General features: G+C 29.6%; 1 protein-coding gene across 1 annotated transcript in view; it reads right to left on the minus strand.

The window, feature by feature from the left end:
- Positions 1-7495: 7495 nt before the first annotated feature.
- LOC119603820 (ephrin type-B receptor 1-B) overlaps positions 7496-13183 on the minus strand; it is a 208674-nt gene continuing 202986 nt past the window's right edge. Inside the window, exons 11-13 of the mRNA XM_037956018.1 lie at positions 13030-13176; positions 12638-12967; positions 7496-9118 (exon numbers count right to left, since the gene is read on the minus strand). Coding sequence (XP_037811946.1) covers positions 9014-9118; positions 12638-12967; positions 13030-13176 — 582 coding nt within the window. The 3' untranslated portion in view covers positions 7496-9013. The remainder of the gene's footprint in view (positions 9119-12637; positions 12968-13029; positions 13177-13183) is intronic.

Below are 13183 nucleotides of genomic sequence, written 5' to 3' on the forward strand. Positions count from 1 at the left end.
TTGGCATTCTATATAAATTCAAAAACCTATTTGATAAAAAGACTAAGTTGTTAATATATAATGCGATAATTCACAGTCATTTGGGTTACCTGCCAATTGTATATGCGTTTAAAAAGACAGCGGAATTCAAAGCTCTTCAAAGTACGCAGAATACAGCTCTGAAAATTGTATTTAATCTCCCAAGAATGTATTCTACGGTATCTTTATATAAAGACATGTCAAAAACTGTTTTACCGATTTATGGATTGTAAAAAATGCAGTTATTAATGTATTTGTTTAAAGCTGTAAATAATATTGGGTTTCACACTATTGAGTTTAAAAGAAATCAAGCCTATTTTAATACTGGAAGCACTTCTAACTTACGAGTTAAAAGATGTCGATTAGAAACAACTGAACAGCGAGTTGAATATATAGGTTGTTCTGAGTTTAATCACCTTCCATCAGATTTAAAATATATCTCAAGAATTGCATTGTACAAAACAACTTTAAAACGTTACCTTCTTCAAGAAATAGAAATGCTTCCATGTAATTAAACCATTGGCGGCCAAACATGCCCCTGCGGGCATTGTGTTATTCTCACACATAAACATGCAATACGAATGCAACAAAACAAACTAAACACAAAACAAAAACAATTTAATTTAGTTGCTCTCTTTATGAAATGATACACAGAGAATATTTTCAAAAGCCGTTACAAATAAATACTTTTGATAGATAGATTTATTATGTAAATAATTATTTACAATTATATTTGTATTGTCATTTATTCAAGCAATTAATCGCCAATATTTTATCGATTAACGGTTAATTATTTGAACACTTATAGGCGGACATACATACATTTGTACATAAATACATCAACATATGCATTAATGCATTCTTACATAAATATATGCATCAATACATCGTTTCGTCAATACATACATACATCGATGTATACATTCCCTCTGTTGTTCATTTATAATACAAATAATATGAATAACAGAAATAAGTACAAACATATAATTTTTTTCAGTGCAAAGCACACATATTTTCATGTAGGTTCTCTTTCATATTTTACACTACAACATAAGCATTTTAAAAATTCTCTTTGTGACCACCAATGAATTAAACTAACAAATTTTAATAACATATTTTTTATTATTCTATATATAATATTGTTCATATATATACTGCCAACTCGCCCCAAAAATGTCCTAGAGACGCTGTATTATCTTGTATAATTCAATTATTTGGAATAATAAAGGTATATATATATACTTATACTTATCTAACAGATTTCAATATGTGGAAATAAATAATGTGAAAAGCGACATAAAAAATGTTAAGTGTGGTGTGCCGCAAGGAAAAGGTATTGGGACCGTTATTATTTACAATATTTCTAAATGATATAGCAAATCTCAAATTATATGGAAAACTAATAATGTATGCTGATGACATACGTTTGTTCTATTCATATAAACACGATCTAATATTGAAATCCCAAATGGAACAGGATGCTGAGCTTTTGCAGGAATATGTAAGACTGAACAGGCTAACTCTGAATAAAGATAAGACTAAGTTAATAAGATTTCGACCTTACCCAACCAGAAATTCAATAGAATTTAAAATTGTTATTGGTGATGCAAAAATTAAAGAATGTAACTGTTTGAAATACTTAGGTATGCATTTCCAAAGCAACTTATTATGGAACAAACATATGTAGACTCTAAAAAATAAAATAGCTCCCGCTATTGGCATTCTATATAAATTCAAAAACCTATTTGATAAAAAGAATAAGTTGTTAATATATAATGCGATAATTCACAGTCATTTGGGTTACCTGCCAATTGTATATGCGTTTAAAAAGACAGCGGATTTCAAAGCTCTTCAAAGTACGCAGAATACAGCTCTGAAAATTGTATTTAATCTCCCAAGAATGTATTCTACGGTATCTTTATATAAAGACATGTCAAAAACTGTTTTACCGATTTATGGATTGTACAAAATGCAGTTATTAATGTATATGTTTAAAGCTGTAAATAATATTGGGTTTCACACTATTGAGTTTAAAAGAAATCAAGCCTATTTTAATACTGGAAGCACTTCTAACTTACGAGTTAAAAGATGTCGATTAGAAACAACTGAACAGCGAGTTGAATATATAGGTTGTTCTGAGTTTAATCACCTTCCATCAGATTTAAAATATATCTCAAGAATTGCATTGTACAAAACAACTTTAAAACGTTACCTTCTTCAAGAAATAGAAATGCTTCCATGTAATTAAACCATTGGCGGCCAAACATGCCCCTGCGGGCATTGTGTTATTCTCACACATAAACATGCAATACGAATGCAACAAAACAAACTAAACACAAAACAAAAACAATTTAATTTAGTTGCTCTCTTTATGAAATGATACACAGAGAATATTTTCAAAAGCCGTTACAAATAAATACTTTTGATAGATAGATTTATTATGTAAATAATTATTTACAATTATATTTGTATTGTCATTTATTCAAGCAATTAATCGCCAATATTTTATCGATTAACGGTTAATCATTTGAACACTTATAGGCGGACATACATACATTTGTACATAAATACATCAACATATGCATTAATGCATTCTTACATAAATATATGCATCAATACATCGTTTCGTCAATACATACATACATCGATGTATACATTCCCTCTGTTGTTCATTTATAATACAAATAATATGAATAACAGAAATAAGTACAAACATATAATTTTTTTCAGTGCAAAGCACACATATTTTCATTTAGGTTCTCTTTCATATTTTACACTACAACATAAGCATTTTAAAAATTCTCTTTGTGGCCACCAATGAATTAAACTAACAAATTTTAATAACATATTTTTTATTATTCTATATATAATATTGTTCATATATATACTGCCAACTCGCCCCAAAAATGTCCTAGAGACGCTGTATTATCTTGTATAATTCAATTATTTGGAATAATAAAGGTATATATATATATATATATATATATATATATATATATATATATATATATATATATATATATATATATATATATATATATGTATATATATATTTATATATATTTATATACAATGTACATCAGAGCCAGACATTTTCTATGCACGCGTGCTTTTCGGTCGTTACTAACGCCTAACTATAATGTGCATAAACTAGATTTCGAAAAAACTTTTAGGTGGCTAGAATGTACTTACATGCATACAAAACAATTTAGCTCCATTTTCACATTTATATACCACGCGTAATAACAAAAATTTATATTTCATAATATTTTATCGAAAAATTTTATACCAAGTTCACACGAGCAGTTGAATTACGTAATTCGGCCTCTGAATGACGATAGCCAATTAACCCGTTTCTATGACACATTCGTAATACGTTTTGGCAGTTCATCGCTATGTTGTTTTTTACATTCATTATTTTGTAATTTTTTGGAATATTAGTGTGTGTGTATGATACAAAAATACGTTTGTTACATTATTGTAACAAATTAAGTTATATATATAATGAGTGCGTGAATTACGAATAATTGCATCGTGTGAACGGGGTATTTACTTTTTTCTTTATTTTCTTTGTGAATAATAAACCAACAATTGATTCCGTACGGAATGTGCTTTCAGTATCGCTCTGTGCTTAAGCAAATAAAATTTGACGAAACTTGACGAAACTCTCTTAAAGTACATTATAGTTTGTCACATACGTTTTATATGTATTCGCTCAGTTGCTTAAGGTGACTTCAGCTTGTGTAAGCATATTATAGTCAGCGTTACCGTTGTGAGACTAAAGTCGCAATTGGACATTTTTTTAAGAGCTTTGCCACTTTTTGTGACCCCTTGTCAAAATGAACTAAATTTTCGACTTTTTCGCTTCTTGCCACTTTCGGCCCCTTTTTGAATAAAACACATTTTTGTATTTTTGCAATTTTACACAAATATTTCCTATGGGTAGGTTTGTTTAGTATTGAAAATTGAAATTAGTCAACGTTTTGCATAGCCCCCATACAAGTGCCCCCCGAAAAAAAACTTTAACAGACATACCCCCATTTTCTCAATGCCTGGTTATATTTTATCGAAACGGTAGGTTGACAGTTTTCATACAAATACCCGTTTATATATATCTTTCTTTAAAAATGTACATATGTATGAATATCACCCAGAAAAACAGTACAGCAATGAAGTTCGACAAAAATTCATTTTAATTAACCGAAATTTTTTTGATAAGTTTTTATATGAATCGGTCCATAATTAGCCTTTCTCCATGTAGAGGTTCCCTTCAAAATATAAATTTAACGCTCATAACAGTCTAACTTTTATGGAATCCGAAAACTGCATACCATAAAAAATAAACAAATTATTTAGGAACCAAAATCTTTTTACCAAATTTTATGAAGATCTTTTTATAAATGGCACTTTGATATACGATAATGAAATTCAGTATTAATGATTAAACTGTGGTCAAATATAGGATTAAATTCCAAAAATCGCTTAAAATTTATTTATTGTTCCCAGATGTGCTGTTAAGCCATGAGCTCATAAATTCTATAAAAATAATATGTTTTTACAAGTAGAAGACGCTCAACGATTTTATTTAGGCTTTTATACAAATCTACTTCTGTCTATTTGACTGTTCTACGGATGAAACGGCCCACAAATAGTGAGCATGGGAGGTGGAATTTTTCAAACATATTTTGGGGTTTACTCTGTATTTCGTTTTGAAAGAAAAATCTTTCGAACACAATGTTAATTAATTTAACATTCAAACTATTAACATACAAATTCGAAAATTTTTTCATTAGAATCGAGTTACAGATTAAGCCCCCAGTATGATATTCAAAATTGGTGAATCGTCTAACTAGAAAAATATTTTATGAATGTCCTTAATATAATGAAACCTTAAGGTGAGAGCTAGAAAACGTTTTAGAAAATATAAAAATCGTTGATTTAATTCAAATTTATGTCTCTGATCAGCCTCCGTTTATTATATTTCGGAAAAATATTGCGCCGATAAATAAAGAAAATGGGGTAAATAATTTGATATTGGATGTATCGACTGAATTTTTATTTTATATCTGAGCATTATTATCATAATTTTATTGCTAATTAAAATGTGGTTAATTATTTTGATTTATTTACCAATTTAATGCACATTTAAATATAAATGAAACAAGTAAGAAATTATAGTCGGGCGAGGCCGACCATATAATACCCTACACCTTTGACAAAAATATAATGTGATTTATTTGCCATAATAAAGCATTTAAATTGAATTGTACCTTGCCTCAGATATACATACTTAAGCCGTTTATTGTTGAATAAAATTGTGCACATTTAAGTGAAATTTTGATGGGGGCTTTTCATAGGGGCTAGGGTCATATGAGGGCCATCAAATCTTGTATAGAACTTGGTTTTTGCAGCTTTTTTTTCGAGATATGAGTATATTAAACATAATTATGAACTTAAAAGCCCTATTCGGCGGATTCAGTTGTATGGGGGCGAGGTGAAATAATGTACCGATGTAAATCATTTTCAACAGGCTTCGTTTACGGTACCATAAGAGATCATGTGCCAAATTTCATTGAATTATCTCCAAAATTGCGACCTGTAGTTTAATTACAATGTTTAAAAGCCCTATTCGGGGGTTCAGTTGTATGGGGGCTAGGTGAAATAATGGCCCATTTTCAATAGGCTTCGTCTACGGTACTATAAACGATCATGTGCCAAATTTCATTGAATTATCTCCAAAATTGCGACTTGTAGTTTGATTACAAGGTTTACAAGCCCTATTGGGGGTTTCAATTGTATGGGGGCTATGTGAAATAATGGAACGATCTTAACCATTTTCAATAGGCTTCGTCCCTGGGACTATAGAAGATCATGTACCAAATTTCATTGAATTATCTTCAAAATTGCGACCTGTAGTTTGATTACAAGGTTTACATGGACGGACAGACAGACAGACAGACGGACGGACAGACGGGCTTAGCTAAATCGACTCAGAAAATGATTCTAAGCCGATTGGTATACTTGGTGGGTATAGGACCATTATTATTGTGCGTTACAAACATCAGCACAAACCCAATATACCCTCCCCACTGAAGTGGTGTAGGGTATAATGATTTACCTACATTGACACTTTTTGCGCTAAAAATCCCATTTCAGTGCGACTTTTTCCGAAAAATCCCATTTTTGTGCGACTTTTCGAAATTTTCTAACGGTAACGCTGATTATAGTTAAGCCTTAAATTTACAACAACGAACTCACACGTACTAAAAACTCATTCAGTCTCGTTTGAGCGTTCATTGAACGATGTTGTGTTGTCGTATGTCTGCTAAAGCAGGGATGGACATTATGTTTTTAACATGATCTACATTTTTAGAATTAAAATTTTTTTTTAAATAAACTTATTTCTAATGATTTTTTTAATTCTCTTTAGCTATTTTTAATACTTCATTACTTATTTTTTGCAATTATGACCGAATGGAATATTAGATGCACTTTTATTTTTTTACACATCCATTATTGTAATCATAATTTGACCCGAATCTAAAAAACAACTTAACGAATCAGTTAAAACGAATTAAATTTTAATAATTAAATAAAGATAATCTCAAAACTAAAATTGACAAATGAGTATTAACTTACATTCCCCATAATAACTACCAAATATCTCAGAAAGTTTTTTTTAAATATATATATTTTTAAAAGGAAACAAATTTAAATCTAAATATTTCTTAAATTATATAAGTAAAGAAGTCTAAACGAAATTTACAAATTATAACTATTACTTTCAATTAATATACCACCATTAAAAAATAAAATTGTCCATGCTTGGTGTAGTGAATATGAGAGTACAAAATGTTCGCTTTTCTTATTTGTCGCCGGGCTCTTTTTTAGATTATGCCAGTCTTGTAGTAAATGTGCGATATGTTTTTGTTTTGTCATATTTGCAATTTCGTGTCAAGTGACCTAACTTTTAAAATCGATGTCTTCCGATTTGGATGAAATTTGCACCAAGGTGAGTTCTATTGTATAGTGGGCCAGACTTGTGTTTCAGCTCTTTTGGTCAGAACTGCCGGACTTAGAGGGGTTCAAAGTTTGACATAGTGGTCATACAGGGTTTTATTCAAATAAGTGTAACTAAAAAAAGAAATTGTTCATTGTGAAAACAGTTGAAAAGTTACACTCATTCGAATAAAACCATGTATGACCAAAATGTCCAACTTTTACCCCCTCTAAGTCCTACAGTTATTGACCGATAGAGCTTAAAATTTGTGTATGGCCTACTATCTAATAGTACTAACCATCGAAATCGATTTTTTGAGTTGGGTCACTTGGCACGAAATGGCCCATATATAAAAAACGATTAGAATAAATATTGTTTTAGTATTTGGATAAATCCAAATTTCTGAATTTTGGTAATTTTTTAATGTTAGTTGGACATTTCTGGTTACTTACCACATAATTATGAATAATAGTAGTAATTATTACATATATTATTAATTTCGTACAAAGCATTCTGATTAATTTCATTTTATGATATTGTAGTTTATACAACCAATAAAGTTTGTATGTTGGTTTATAATACTACAAATCTTATATATTTTCCTTTGCTTTAATCATTATTACACACTTTAAAAAAAACTTAAAATTATTGATAAAAAAATTATGTATAATATTTACATACAATATTAACACTATTTAGGCAAACATTCCAAACATTATCATTTTAGAAGTTTTCTCGATTTGTTATCAATGAATGATGGTTTAAAAAAAAAAAGTTATAACAAAATGATATATACAAAACTAAAAATACCAGGTTCGGTTTAAGCATATTTACCACCTACGAGATACACTATATTAGACTTGTGTGTACAAATGTATAACAATAGAGTGCTAAAAATGAATATCACAAAAAAGGCTAAAGCGAAGAGTATTAGAAGACGACTGAGTAATGCTGTACGCACAATTGGAACGACGAATTTTCGTCCTCAGATATAGAACACACTAAGGTATATGAAAATACGTACAATCAATGCGTATGAGGAAATTCGTCATATGTAACGAACTGTGCGATAGGTTTATTTCTATTTCATACGCAGACGAACGACGAATAAATTGGAGTAGAGTGACCCTCTTACATTTTGGTTTTAGAGTTTTTTTGTAAATTAATTTATTTTTTTGTTTTAAGTTGTGCTTTCTTTTATGTTTGTGGTATATAAACTAAGTTAACGCAATTTTTTATTAATATAATTTTCATTCAATATGAAAATAAAAAAATATTTAAAAAATTTTCAAATAAAATATTTTTTGTTTTAGATATATGGTCACACCAATCAGTATGTAAACAAAAATTCATTTGAAAATGTTTAAAAATGTTTTGAAAATATTATTTGTTGTGATTTTATATTACGAGAAGTGCGGCGAAAATTCCGAAAAAAGAAGTCATTTTAAAGCAATTCGCAATACGGAATGATTTATTGTGTTTCAGTTGGACGAAATTGGTCGTTCGTCCCAATTGTGCTTATACCATAAAGTATACATAAATAAAAATCGAATTATAAAAATTGTTTAACTATCTTTCCGAGTACGTTCTATTTCATCTGAGGTAAGTGTTAATTTAATTTTGAAGAAACCAAATTGTTGTCCTGCAATTCTTCTATATTTAAGATACCGATCTGTGCAGAACCACAGATATCTTGCTATATTATTTTTGAAATATGATCAACTAACGTGGCAAGATAGCGTAATATAAACTATTATTCTATGTATATTTCGATACGTTTTAAACAGAATGACAAAATGTATCGAAATTATAAAAGCACTTGTTTAAGTAACATATTTGAAGTACTTAATGCTCCTTAAAAATAAATCCTACTGTTAATATTAAATAATAAAAATATATTTCAAGTTGTATATTTTAAATGCACCGTGGTAAAATGTTCTAAGTTGACCAAAATAGTGTTAACAGTGGTTTAAATTTTTTTTATTAATAAAATTGCTAAATTATGGTGTCTAACTGTCTGGCTTGATGTAAAATTTTCTTTTGGTGTCCCACCAAAGTAATACCCATATCCGATAATTGTTGAGCAGTTAATCTTGAGATCTAAAAAAAAGGAAAAACTTATATTAAAAATAAATAATGCAAATAAATAAAAAAAAACGAAAAGACTTAAACCTCCAATAATGACGAAATTAAGGCTCAGTTAGTTTGAAAGTTCCGTAACGTTTCCGTCAGAGATACAGGCCGATTCAAAATGATCGGCGGCGGCGCAACCATTTTAGGTCGACGGATTTAACTTTTTCTTCAGAAATTGAACTTATAAGCGTTTATTATATTGAAAAATCTCTGTATAATAGTCTGTTATATAGAAACCTGTCTCTATATAAGTTATTTCTGCAGAAAATGGACATTATTATAGTAGTTTTCACTATTTTAATATTAGCACAATTAGTAAGCAGCTGTTTTTAAGAATAAGCAAAAAAGCAACTCTGATTTGTTGTGTCAAAAACCAGTAATAATTAAAATTTTCTGATGTACACAATTTTTAAAACTTTAACATCACTGTTTTTTTCTTGCTTACATTTCTTTGTATTTTCTGTCAGCAGTTTTTAGCTGTCACTTAACGTTGCGGATTGAATTCTATTTTCTACAGGTTCATCCGCAACGTAACTTCGACGTTATGGCAAAACTAACGACTTACACAGGTCTTCGTAAGCCAAAAACGAATCAGCTGATTCATCACGGAACGGAAAGTAGAATTTAACTGAGCCTTTACTGAAGAAGTTTAAAGATCCTCAAACAAAAAATGGATTTACATGTGTCTAAACAAAAGAAACATATAACAGCTTGATTATAATTGGAATCGCTGTCGAAAAACCACAAAAAAAGATCGAGCGACGAATTAAAATTAAGCGACTGTCGACAGACCATATTTTTTGACGTTTATTAGAAAAAATCAAAGCAAAATGATGGTTTTGTTTAAAATTAGAATTATTTTTTAAGAAATAAATAGGAATGGTTAAAAAATTATTCAGAATAAAATAAAAGAAACAAAACAATATGTTTTCACATTTTAATTTTTTATTTTCATTTAATATCTTCTGTTAATAACACATGGCAAAAAAATGCGCATTATAACAACTCTGTTTTTGGACGATTTTTAGCAAAATATTATGAACATATGGCAACGGTACAATATGAAAATAAGAGAAAAACCAGTTAGAATGCTATATTCGGCTATGCCGAATCTTAAATACCCTCCACCTACAAGATATTTTTTATTAAAACCAGATATAAATATGTTTTAAATGGTTAAAGTTATAGGGCCGAATTTATAGTTTATACTAAGGAAAGAAATTTAACTTAAGTATGTACTTTAGTACTAAAGTACTTTATTTCCCTTATGTAGAACTGTAAACCCAGCATATGTTTTGTTTCCGTAATTAAGATACTATTTTTCATTTTGTAACTTCTTTATGCATGTAACTAATTTTGATTAGGCCCAGAAACATTTGTATTAAGTGATTTTCAGATACCGACCGATTATTCTTATACCTATTACACCGTGCAACAGTAATTTTTACACATAAAAAAAATCTATGTGTACAGGAAACTGTGGACCATATGTATTAACTCTGCGTACTCAATTTTTCATAATCAGCTCTTACGCCCCTATAAAAGGACCTTAAAGTTTAAAGGACATACGATTTTAAAAGATGGAATTCTAAATTTATATAAAAAAATTGGTATAAATATTAATATCAAATGAAGCTGAGAATATCTGCTACAAAATAATATTGTTTATTTCAATTCATCAGGATTAAAAAACAAATGGAAGCTGAAAGAAAATTTGTGACAAAAAAGTTTTTAAAAATTTTCATTTCGAAAGTGAGACCTTTTATAATTTTAATTTCTTTTTAGATTTTTTGTCTAAATGAGTCCAATAAATAATATTTATAAAAGCTTTTTTTGATACCAATATTAGCATACAATAACACATAAAAATATTTGTTTGAAATTGTAAGTCCTTGGAATTTTGAAGTCCTTTTGTAAGGACATAAAAGCTGATTATTAAAAACGGAGTACGTAGAATTACTATAAATAGACTCTAGTTTCACATGCATATCAACTTTTCTATGTGTGAAAGGTTTTTTCAAAATTATTACAGAGTGTTATGTGCCGATCCTGCCGATAACATATTTGGGAACTATGACCAATAATGGATCAATTCGAAAAAAATTATCAAAATGATTTATCTATACACAGAACATACTCATGTCGAGTTTAATAATAACTTATGTGGTATTAAGTGGTTTTCAGACGTGAACCTTATATGGGAGCTAGTTATATATACTGAAAAAATTCCTTATATGGGAGCTGTAACCAATTATGGACCGATGTAGAAAATTTTCACGAATGATTTATATATGCATATATAAATATATATAAAACAAATTCACGTCGAGTTTTAATCATGATAGCTTTATTTATCAATGATTTATGCGCATTTAAGTGATTTTCGGATTTGGACCTTATATGGGAGCTATGACCAATTATGGACCGGTCCGAAAAAAAAATTCTTAAAGTAATTCATATATACACAAAACATATTCATGTCGAATTTTATACCGATAGCTTCATTTATCAATGAATCAAGCTTGTTTTAGTGATTTTAGGATGTGGACCTTATATGGGAGCTATGACAAATTGTGGACCGATACAGATCTAAGTTGGTAGTATCATTCCTGTTCATATTATGTCAATATCTACAAAATTTGGTGTTGATACAGATATAGTTGAGGAAGTTATTAACGATAAATTAATTTCCGGAAATATGTACCTTTGTATGGTGGCTATGGGAAATTTTGGATCGATTGTTAAAATTTAAAACATAATTAATCTATAGATGAAAAAAATAATCTGTGACAAAATTTGTCGAATTATCTTCGGTAGTTTCTGGGAAAACTGCTCAAGAATTAGGAAAAAAATTAATTTTTTTCGAGGTAATCTGAAATTTTTACGTATAACTTTTTAAGTTAAGAACCGATTTTGCTGATTTTCAATACCAAACTGCTTAGGAAAACAATGAATATTCTCAGTGATTTCATTTGCTTAGTTTTAACGTCAGCGTGTTTTAACCAGACAGACAGACAGACAGACGGACATAGCTAAATCGACTCAGAATTTCATAAGGACCCAGAATATATATACTTTGTTGGGTCTCAGATGAACATTTTTTGGTGTTATATATGGAATGACAAACTTATATATACCCTCTATCACCACTGATGGTGATGGAGGGTATAATGAGAGGATCGCAAGAGAGCGCAATAAAAATAGAATAGAATCTATATCAACCACAATATCACCAACCACAAGACGATATTTTGCCCTCCATACAAAAGGTATGAAAACTCATTGTCGACAGCGGTTGTGGTTCCAATTATAATCATGCTGTAATATTGAATTAGCATTGTTATGTGTAATTAAGAATAATTATTTTCGGTTTGTAACTTAAATATTCGTTTTTAAAGCATACATATCAAAGAATTTTGACAAATCAATTTAGGACAATTCAAAGATTATTGCGTAACAGTAAAGAATTTTTAAAAAATTGCATACCTGTTGAGCCGTCACCAAATTAGCTTCTTTAAAATGCTGAGAATATCTAGACATCTTTATATTTTCCAACCACATGTCTGTGCTTATAAATATATTGTGACCCCGTTGGCCATCTATAATGTGGGTGCCGTCATTTTCGGGTGAACTGCGTGTAGTCAATAATGCTTGAGGTTGTCTAGCTAAATTGTCTAATGTTGAAACTATGCTTGCAAATGATGGACGATGAGTGCGCTGTTTTTGCCAACAATCTAACATTAGTTGATACAATGCTTCCGGACAATCCATTGGGGCTGGCAAACGATATCCCTTTTCAATGCTTTTAATAACGTCCTTTAAATTGAAATTAAATTATTATAAAAACACGTATTTTAAAATATTTCGCAATAACTTGCCTGATTTGACCAATTCCAATACGGACGTTCGCCATAAGACATAACCTCCCATAAAACTACACCATATGACCAGACGTCAGACGCAGATGTGAATTTTCTAAATGCTATAGCTTCAGGCGCCGTCCAACGTACTGGTATTTTTCCACCCTGAAAT

This window comes from Lucilia sericata, unplaced genomic scaffold, assembly GCF_015586225.1.
Source record: "Lucilia sericata isolate MDLA Ls3-8-SP2 unplaced genomic scaffold, ASM1558622v1 Contig000342F_arrow, whole genome shotgun sequence".
NCBI lineage: Eukaryota > Metazoa > Arthropoda > Insecta > Diptera > Calliphoridae > Lucilia > Lucilia sericata.